The sequence below is a fragment of the Sciurus vulgaris genome (assembly GCF_902686455.1).
Source record: "Sciurus vulgaris genome assembly, chromosome: 2".
NCBI lineage: Eukaryota > Metazoa > Chordata > Mammalia > Rodentia > Sciuridae > Sciurus > Sciurus vulgaris.
Genome location: NC_136462.1, coordinates 82,410,088 through 82,421,512, shown reverse-complemented (window position 1 = coordinate 82,421,512; position 11,425 = coordinate 82,410,088). Strand labels below are relative to the sequence as shown.

The 11,425-nt window shown below is 34.0% G+C and overlaps 1 protein-coding gene across 1 annotated transcript; it reads right to left on the bottom strand.

The window, feature by feature from the left end:
* Positions 1-2,470: 2,470 nt before the first annotated feature.
* Positions 2,471-3,409, bottom strand: LOC306653389 (olfactory receptor 4F6-like; the record flags this gene model as incomplete). The annotated part of the gene is made up of 1 exon (XM_079126395.1): positions 2,471-3,409. The coding sequence occupies one exon, from the start codon at positions 3,407-3,409 to the stop codon at positions 2,471-2,473; it is 939 nt and encodes a 312-aa protein (XP_078982521.1).
* Positions 3,410-11,425: the final 8,016 nt, after the last annotated feature.

Below are 11,425 nucleotides of genomic sequence, written 5' to 3'. Positions count from 1 at the left end.
CTCCACAAAAGGAATTTCTTTTACTCATTTATTTAAAACATCACTTCCCCTAAACTTATGCAGCTCAGAGTAGAGCAATAACAGGGTATCCTCAGTTGTAGGAGACGCTTCACCATAATCCTTTCAAAGCTGATTTATGACTCTTCAGAAGTGATTCATAAAGTTTTAGAAGCAGTGAACTGATTGCAACAGTAAGTCAATTGAAGGAGTTTTTGGAATCTTAATTTTTAAAATAACACTGGTTGTGTTGATCACTAAGAGATAGCCACATTTGAAAGAAAATCCTCCCCCCTATTAGAATTTCATTTTTCTAAAATGTCTTTTAGCCCTCTTTACTGATAAAAACCATATGTCTTTAAAAGGTGTCATTGAGATGAAAGTCAGGAACTGGGTTTCTAATACAAATTCACTGCATGATCTTGGACATGATATTCAAAATCTTTGATCCTTAGTTTTTCTGTTTTTAAAATGAATTCAGTCAATCAAAGCTGTCAAAATCTTACAGCTTTAATAGTATGATTTGCATCTTTATTTGAAAGAAATGTCCCAAACCAACTTTCATTGGGATTATAAGGAGGTAGGCAAAAAACAAAAACAAAAATGAAAAACAAAAAAACAAAAACAAAACAACAACAACAAAACAAAGCAAAGCACCTTATGTGTGGAAAATGAGGATAGGAACACCAAGTAAGGAGGATAGAACAGAGTAATCCAGAAAAGTTAGGAGAAGGACTCAGCAATTGCTGCCAGTAGAACACCAATATGACAAGAGTTATCTTCCCCAACATTTTTCTTATTAATTCTTCGAAGTGTTTAAGCCAACCCTAGACAATCTTTCTATTTTCATGAAAACAAAGACCTGATTAAATTTTGTAGAATGAGTTTCTACTAATAGAAGTCTATCATTGTCAATCAACTGCTGCAGTTTGAGTAGTTCTACTAATACATTTCAGTTTCATCAATCCACCTACCTCCTTCATGACTGGAAGAGAGTACAGCAATTTTCAGAAAAAAAGGAGTACAGGTTTCATTTTATTTGCACTCTCTCAAAGCATTAAAATTTATAAGGATAACATTTATAGGAATTATTTTCCTTAATAAACTATTTGGTTAATTATGATCCCTTTCCAAAAGTGATCAGAATCAGCCAAAGGGATCTGGAAATAGACTGACTTTGAGTACTTAGGCTGACTCTTATATATATAAGTCTCACAGGTTTTCCCTTGGCCATTAGAGGAAACAGAATCTTCTTGATTAAAGGATATTGATAATTTCTTTGTCCGTATGGATATTTTTACTATCTCACTGAGTCTAAAGGTGATTTTTAAAGAATTAGAGTAAAGCAAATGAGATAAAATTATGCAATTAAAACATAAATAGGTTAATAAGGTAGTCAATAATAACACTTGGATTCTTTAAAAAGAGAATAGCTTGGAACATTGATGACCAAGTTGTGGAGAATATATAGGAAAAACAGCTTGACCAAAAATAGACAGCCTCACTTCTTATCACTTATTTTATAACTTTAATTATTATGTTGTAGATTAAAACGAGTGGAGACACAACAATGAATGTTTATTAAATCTGTCTTAGGAATGCATGGTTTAAGTGATGTCTCAATTGTGTTTCTTGACTACCAGGCTTTCCAGGTTTAATCCTAAAGATGTCAATTACCTTCTTTGTCGTAAACAACCTAGCTTAAGAGCAGGCACATTTAGTAAGCTTTTATGATCTCAATGGGGTATTTTTCTCTAGAAAATAAGTCCTGATGAAGACTCTTAGAATTGAAGAATTTTTTTTGTTATTGTTGTTGTTTTGTTTTTTGTTTTTGTTTGCAAATCAAATAATTCTTTGAGGAAGACTTTAAAGGCAATAGAATAGAATTATGCTGTTAAAAAAGTGGAACATACACCAATTTTGCATCATGCATGGTTCTAGTCTATTCTAAAATGACATTGTAGAAAACACATTGAAAATCATTTTGCAAAGAATAATTAAGAGTTGTAACAGTGCTCATCTTCCTACTTATCAAACTTAAAAATCATTTATCCCTCAATTTAAATCTGTTAGTTTATATAAACCCAGGTATTATCCATTGGATCCACATAATTTCCATTAGAAATATATATTAATGGCCAGTATGCCTATTATTAGTATAAAAATACTGATAAAGTTAATCTTATGTATGTATATGTATTTATACAAAGATAAAATAACCATACAAAAATTAAATATAGTTATTGCTGGTAACTACAATTTAGGTATGCAGGTTAAATGAAAATATATAACACTTAGTTTTTTAAAATAATTAACAAAAGTTGTTATAACTTCTCCTGAAATGAAATTATTTGATTTAATACCTTCTGTTCTAAAAGAAATAAAAAAGTACGCATTCTATAGTGTTAGTAGTTACAGTGGGGGATCTTCATGGTCTGTGACATCCATCTTGTGCTCTTGTCAAGGAAATGTACTATGTCATCTCCCTAGAACTTGCAACCTGTCCACTCAGCCTTCTCATTGCCAACTTCATATCTTTATTTCTTAAAGTGTAGATGACAGGATTTAAGACAGGGGTGACAACGAAGTCCACAATAGCAAAAAATTTATCCAGTGACCTAGTGGGGAAAGGCCACACGTAGAGAAACATGCATGGAGCAAAAAACATCACCACTACTGTGATGTGAGCTGACAAGGTGAAGGAGGCTTTGGATAAATCATTTGAAGAATGTTGTCGGACAGTGACCAGAATAAAGATGTAGGAAATGATCAAGAAAAAGAAGGTACCCATAGATATGAAGCCACTGTTGGCAGTGACTACAAATTCCAGTCTATAAGTGTCCATGCATGCAAGTTTAATAACCCTGGGAAAATCACAATAAAAGCTCCCCACATTATTGGGACCACAGAAGGGTAAATTTATGACAAAAACAAATTGAGACACAGCGTGAATCACTCCAACAACCCAAGCAGCTATTACCAAAAGTGTGCATGTTTTGGAGTTCATAATGGTTAGGTAATGGAGAGGCCTGCAGATGGCTGTGTACCTGTCATATGCCATGACTATGAGCAGCACCATTTCCACTCCACCCATAACGTGGATAAAGAATATTTGTATCATGCAATTGTGGAAAGAAATGACTCTATAATCAGTGAAAAGATCAGAGATGATCCTAGGAACTGTGGTAGATGAAAGGCCTAAGTCAACGAGTGATAGATTGGCCAGAAGAATATACATCGGGGAGTGTAAGTGAGGATCGAAAATCACTGTGAACACAATGAAGAGGTTTCCCAGAATAATTCCCATGTAAAATAAAGAGAAGACGAGAAGAAGGAAAAACTGCATTTCCAAGGACTGTGCAAGTCCCAGTAACACAAATTCAGTTATCACAGAGGCATTTACTTGGTCCATTGAATCAGAAAGAAGGGAAGACAGTAAAATGACCTGAAAGAAAAGAAGGAATCAACTTAGAGGCACTGAAAATAATGTGTTAGAAGTTGATAATTTTAATTTCAGTACTAACAAAATTTTTCATTTAGTAGATAGTAGACTATTTACAAAATAATGGGAACCCAGGGCATAAAAGGTTTATGTAGCATGGACAAAGCTGAACTTAGAGCAAATTTACTGTTGTAAGTGCTCTCATTTGCTCAAATTCATAAACTTAACAGTTAATTTAAGAAACTGGAAAGAAGTCAGGTGTGCTTGTTTGACCTGTAATCCTAGCAACTCTGGAGTTTGAAGCGGAAGGATTACAAGTTTTAGGCTAACCTGGGAAATTTAGCAGACCCTGTCTCAAAATAAAAAATAAAAATGGCTGTGTATGTAGCTCAGAAGGAGAGTGCCTCTGAGTTTAATTTTCAGTACTGAAAGAGGAGTAAAACAAAGAGGTTGGAAAAATGCATAAAACAAACTCAAGGAATTCTGGGGGAAGAAAAGAATAAAGTCTAAAAAAATTATGAATGAATATAGACTCCCAAAGAATTGGAAGATTGTGTATGAACATATAAAAATGGTTTTCAAAAATTGAAAAAATAAACAAATTTTAAAAATACAACAATAATAAATTTAAATAAAAATTGCACATTAGAACATAATTGCTTAATAATAGCTAACACATTTCTGAAAGTTGTTTCCTGCCTATACCTGAAAGAATTGACCTCAAACCATTCAGGAAAACATGAAAAACCTAATAGATGAATGAGCAAATGATGCAAAAAGATAATTGAGAAATGTAAGCTATAAATATACATATATATATACACACACATATATAGTATATATCTACACATATGTGTATATGTGTGTCTTAGAAAAGAAATATGATAAAATATACTATTATTTTCTTATTAAATTAGAAAAAAGTTTTACAATTATTAATATAAAAACTGTCAAAGGCTTACTGAAATAGGCACTTTCATACGTTGTAGGAGGGGATGGAGACTGATTTCAAACCTTGAAGAAAATTTTGAAATCATTTATCAAGAATGTTGATCCATATTTTTTTACTGCAATAATATTTCTTCTGGAATTTTATTTGTACAGAAGATGGCTTCAAGACAAAAATGTTCATTGTAATTTATTGACAGTGGTAAAAGCTTGAATCAATACCAAACACTAGGTTTAAGATTGTTATAATATATTCACATGATGAACTGTAATACAGCTATAAAACTAAATATTGACAGAATTTATAATAGCATTAGGAAGACTGCTTTAACAATAAGCACAATAAAGATAAACTGCATAGTCCAACTTTTCAAATAATGGTAATTAGTTTTGGTTGTTTAAGAGCTTTAAAATCTTTTAGAATTTAAAATGTTTTTCAGTGCTTATATTCATGTTAGATGTTTTTTTACAAACACACCCAATGGCAAGGGAAGATGAAGGAATGAATGGTTTATCAAAAATGCTTGAAAAACAGAATTGACTCAGAAGAAGACAAACAATGAAGAATAAAGGATTCTAATACTTTCCTTATGTAAAACCCCATTTTCATGAGTGCTAGAAATTTTTTCATAGTCAAGATTATCTAGTGGGTAGATATAGTTAAATAAGTTAAGGGTTTTGTTTAAACTTCTTAAATCTTCTTGGAGTTTCCAAAACATCTCTGCTTTCTGAATGAATTCTGGTAATAATGAAATAAACGTAAGGAAAATGAATATTTTGGTACTCTCATCAAGTTGAGTGAGGGCCGTTACTGATGTTGCATGGGGAATGTTAAGACAGACACACTCACAGGAGAAATAGAGGCAGTAAGCTGCAAGGGATAAGAGATAATCCTTTAGTGAGAATAGGACATGTGGAAACAAATTGATTTGATTTCTTTCCTATGTCTACAATATGCAATTATTTGTGTGACCTCTCAATTTCTGTATTGTTTCCTATCTTCTCCCACCTAGATATTCTCCTAAATTCTCTTTCTAGCATTTTTGCAATGTATTATATACATTTTAAAGCTATGTTTGCCACCTTTAGTTCATTCATACTACTTTTCCTGGAGTTCCCACCCATATTTCAATCATTTGGGTCACTGGGGCATGATGACAAAGGATTTGGAATGGGGGATTAAACCTGGGAAGCATTATAGAGTAAGAAGATCATTGCTGGAAGCATTCATGCAGATTACCCCTACTCTGCTGGGCAGAATGTGTTTGGGGACTTACTAAGATCAATTCTGTATTGTTTGAGAAATGAAGTTGAAGAATTACATTGACCATTTAAAACCAAATGTTTTATTCTATTAAAGTCAGATACAACATACAAACCAAATACTCTAGGAATCCCATCATGAAAGTGGACTTTCAGCTTATAAAAGCAATTGTAAAGCAAATAAAAATAATTGAAGTGTTTGAATTATTTTGTCAGATTTAGAAATTCCTACTGCTGTTAGGTTAATAGTCCTGAAGAGCTATTTGTTTTGGAGTATAAGTGATAATTAAGTTTTTTTTTTTTTTTTAAAGAGGAAGATTCCAAACTCTATGAACTTTGAAGTCTAAAGACTCAGAAATTCCATTTATTATATGTAATTTTATGTATTAATGGTCTTTAATCATTCTAAAATGGGATAATTGAAAGTCAAAATTTGGGACTATGAGTGTGATAGATGCAGTGGTGTCAGAATCAATAGCATGTTTTAAGAATAGGTAGAAGAGGATCGCAAGAAAGGAAGAGTAAAGATGAATTTAAAGGGGAATTAGAGAATAAAAGGAATGGCAGGGGGAGGAATAAGAAAGATTCCCAAAGGAGAAGCAAGGAGGATAAAATGGTGATCAAAGGCAGCACTGATGGAACATTGTACATCTTTGCTTAGCAGCCTGGCATGGTTTAAACTAAAACATGTTGATGGATGTGAATACCTGAGAGAGCGGAATTTGCTTGGATTTGCATACATCATTTATGTATATTTTCACTGGAAGGTAGAAAAATAATAGAATAGCTGTAGGGAGAATAATTGCTGATGTGAAGAAAAGTTAAAAACTTAAGCATATGAGTTGAATGAATGTCACCATGAGGTGTGGTGGGAAGGAGTGGATAACCGGACAATGCTGGTGGTGGTTCAGCTAACTGATGGGTGAATCATCTCCTAAAAAACCATCAGGAAGCAATTGAACAAATAATGCCTTTGTCCTCCAGGTAACATTTTACTTACCTAGCTCTAATATTTGTAGCTGCTCATAAATGTAAAATTAAAGTTCATAAGTGCAGGGAATTTCTCTGCTTTGTTCAAAAATATATTACCAGGCTAAAACAGTTCAAAGCACATAGACAAAGCTCACGAAACAGGTTGATGAATGTATTTCTACAAGTAGCAACAAAATTGTTCTTATACAAACAGAATCATAACTCCTACGAATATATATAGAGGGAAATTACCTTTTTTTCTTTCCAATGCTGGGAACTGAACCCAGGGTCTCACACATACTAGCCAACACTCTACCACTGAGTTACATCTCCAGTCTGGGAAATTGCATTTAGTAATCCTTCTTTGCCAGCTCGAACATCTTGATGACAATCTAGTTATAAGATAGTGAATATTTAAGTAAGTCAATAAAGTCTCACTCTTTCTTTTGTAAACATTTGGCATATTATATATTATTGGTGAAGGAATCTGATGGCCTTGGAGAGTTCGTTTGGAGGAAAATACCAGTATTTTGCTTCTCTGCCTTCTCAGGAAACACTGGTGGTTTTGTGAAGCTCCTAGCAGTTCTTTGTCATCTTTCCTATTGAAGATTTTAAATCTGTCAGGGTTTGGGTAGACATATCTTCAAACAGGAAATATGGACATATATTAAAGAAAAAGCATCATCAAAATCTAATAGAAGTGGGAAAGAACTCATCCAATCATTTCATTCTAAAGGTAGAGAAATAACCCAGTGTGATTCAATGACTAGCCAGACGTCAGATGTCCTAGACTGCAGTCTGCTGGTCTTCAATAATGCTCTCATCTGCTCAATAGAAACAGTCATGAAAAATAAAAAAAACCTAGAATCATTTATATTTGATAGATCACTCTAACTTATTGAAAAGACCCTATTCCTTGAATTCTTATTTTGTTTGACATAAAATTAGATTCCATTCCTAATGAGAATTTCTATTTTTTCCCCCCGTTGTACATTGTTCTTCCCAATTTCCTTTATTTCAACAATCTGTTTTATTCTGGAAAGATTCCATTGTAGAATCCAGAGCCACCAGCATCTCTTTACCATGGGCTATGGGATATGATATTCCTGAATCTGAGCATAGTCCTTCAGCTCAGATGTTGTCTGGAGCCTTCGAACATGGGGAAAGTGATACCCAGGCAGAAAGAAGCAAAATATCAGAGGTCAAGGCTTGAGATTATTTTCCTCTGATTTAAAAAATAGTCTGGCCTTCAAATAGGGAGGGAACATCTAAGACTAGATGTTTTCTTTGCAGGTTGAAAATCATTTTACAATGAGTTGAAGAGTACAAAAGACAGAAGCACATGAATCTGGAAAAATCTTCACACCAAGCATGCAAATAAAAATATCAAAAGGATGTATGTATGGAATTAATTCAATAAGACAATGCAGCTAAGTGATTGAAATTTCAAAATATGAGAGAGAGAGAGTATGAAATAAAAGAACAAAAATAGTTCAGAAAGGAGAAATTACTGACACTAATATTTTTCAGAAAAACAAAATTGAAAGGATGTTGAAAGGGATAGAAAGAGGGAAGCAACTATGGTAAGGGCAATTTTGTAATTTAAAAGCTCCTTTCTTACCAGTCAAATCACAGGAGGTGCATTTTTAGGAGAAGGAAAATTTCAGATAGTTTACATTTCTGAAAATGATACCCCATAAAGACAAAGCTATATGTAAGTTTTTTATAGTGGGAAAGAAACTAATTAGCTGCACATGAGAGTGACCCACCGATGGCACAAAGACGGCCAACATGCATCTCATTATTAGTGTCTCCTGGGAACTAGATCTTTGAGTCACACAGGTTTCCCCAAGAGAAAAGCCTCAAAAGAATTGCCTGGTTATGGAACAATGGGGATGTGGGAAGATTTTAATGTAATATGTTGGCTAATATAAAATAATCCCCACCGAGGGTGGATATTCTTGGAGTTATGAATTGTTTAGAATGACTGAAATGAGGGATAGAGCCTTGATACCATAAATGAAGTTTGAAGAAATAAGCTAAAACTCCTGATCTGTAAACACAGTGCTTATAATTGATAACAGGGGAATAAACAGATCTTTATCTTGTTTTCAATGATAGCAAATGTTGCCTCTGGATGTCTACCTGTGTTCCCAAACTTCAGGGTGTCAGGGATGAAGGTCTGTTTGAAAACTCTTGCTTGACATTTATCCTTTTTGAGTTGATTGATTACAAGTAAAGCTTGTAGGTTTGTTGGTCGATTTTTTTGTATACAAATTTTTATTTACAAATGAAAATGTAATAAGGCATTTACTTGAGTAATTTTCCAGTTGTTCCAAATATATTCTTTCAAATGAAGACTTGCATTTCAGTCTCCTCATCAAAGCTAGTATGGGCAGTGCTGGTGGACAATATTTTAAACTTTATTTTCTCTTTTTCATTAGCACATACTAGTCCATATTTATAAGGTAGTGTAACATTTCAATACATGTGATCAATTATTTTTAGTGATTTTGGGAAAAGAGACAAGTGTAAAAGAAGAATATGTAGAGAACTGTTTTCAGTTGCCTGTTACAGAAGTATGGTTACCTGAGAGGAAGATAATGATTCACAAGGACCTGTGTCAAGCTACTGACAAGCCTAGTAGATCTCTCTAGAGTAGCCAGGCTTTATCATTGACGAATATACATAGAAAACTATGAAAGCTGTACTAAGAGGAAAGTTCATTGCATTGAGCTCATACATTAAAAAGATAAAAAGTCAACAGCTAAATGACCTAACATTACACCTCAAAGCCCTAGAAAAAGAAGAACAGATCAACACCAAAAATAGACGACAGGAAATAATTAAAATCAGAGCTGAAATCAATGAAATTGAAACAAGAGAAACAATTCAAAAAATTGGCAAAACAGTTGGTTCTTTGAAAAAGTAAACAAAATTGATAAACCCCTAGCCACACTAACGAAGAAAAGGAGAGAAAAAACTCAAAGTACTAGAATTTGTGATGTAGTACTACATCAAAGAAAGAAAACTTTAAACCAATATCCCTGATGAACATGGATGCAAAAATCCTTAACAAAATACTGACAAATTGCATACAAAAATATATTAAAAAATAGTGCACCATGATCATGTAGGGTTTATCCAAGGGATGCAAGGTTGGTTCAATATCCAGAAATCAATAAATGTAATTCACCAAATCAATAGACTTAAAGTTAAGAATCACATGATTATTTCAATCGATGCTGAGAAAGCATTTGATAAAATACAGCAACCCTTCATGCTTAAAACACTAGAGAAAATAGGAATAGTAGGAACATACCTCAACATTGTAAAGCTATCTATGCTAAGCCCATGGCCAACATCATTCTTTTTTTTTATTGTAAACAAATGGGATACATGTTGTTTCTCTGTTTCTACATGGAGTAAAGGCATACCATTTGTGTAATCATAAATTTACATAGGGTAATGTTGTTTGATTCATTCTGTTATTTTTTTTCCTTCCCCCACCCCTACACTCCTCTCACCCCTCTTTTCCCTCTATACAGTCCTTCCTTCCTCCATTCTTGCCACCCTCCTTAACCCTAACCCTAAACCTATCCCTAACCCTAATGCTAACCCCTCCCACCTCCCATTATATGTCATCATCCGCTTTTCAGCAAGATGATTCGTCCTTTAGTTTTTTGAGATTGGCTTATCTCACTTAGCATGGTATTCTCCAATCTCATCCATTTGCCTGCAAATGCCATAATTTTATCATTCTTTATGGCTGAGTAATATTCCATTGTATATATATGCCACAGTTTCTTTGTCCATTCATTAATTGAAGGACATCTAGGTTGGTTCCACAATCTGCCTATGGTGAATAGAGCAGCCATGAACATTAATGTGGCTGTATCTCTGCAGTATGCTGATTTTAAGTCCTTTGGGTATAGGCCAAGGAGTGGGATAGCTGGGTCAAATGGTGGTTCCATTCCAAGCTTTCTGAGGAATCTCCATACTGCTTTCCAGAGTGGCTGCACTAATTTGGAAGTCCACCAGCAATGTATGAGTGTACCTTTTTCCCCACATCCTCGCCAACACCTATTGTTGCTTGTGTTCTTGAAAATCACCATTCTAATTGGGGTGAGATGAAATCTTAGGGTAGTTTTGATTTGCATTTCTCTTATTACTAAAGATGTTGAACATTTTTTCATATATCTGTTGATTGCTTGTACATCTTCTTCTGTGAAGTGTCTGTTCATTTCCTTAGCCCATTGGTTGATTGGATTATTTGTATTCTTGGTGTAGAGTTTTTTGAGTTCTTTATAGATTCTGGAAATTAGCGCTCTATCTGAAGTATGAGTGGCAAAGATATTCTCCCACTCTGTAGGCTCTCTCTTCACATTACTTATAGTTTCCTTTGCTGAGAGAAAGCTTTTTAGTTTGAATCTATCCCAGTTGTTGATTCTTGCTTTTATTTCTTGTGCTATGGGAGTCCTGTTAAGGAAGTCTGATCCTAAGCCAACAAGTTGAAGGTTTGGAACTACTTTTTCTTCTATAAGATGCAGGGTCTCTGGTCTGATTAGAAGGTCCTTAATCCATTTTGAGTTGAGTTTTGTGCAGGGGGAGAGATAGGGGTTTAATTTCATTCTGTTGCATGGTTTTCCAGTTTTCCCAGCACCATTTGTTGAAGAGGCTATCTTTTCTCTATTGCATATTTTTGGCACCTTTGTCTATTATGAGAAAATTGTATTTATTTGGGTTTGTGTCCATGTCCTCTATTCTGTACCATTGATCTACCTGTCTATTTTGGTACCAATT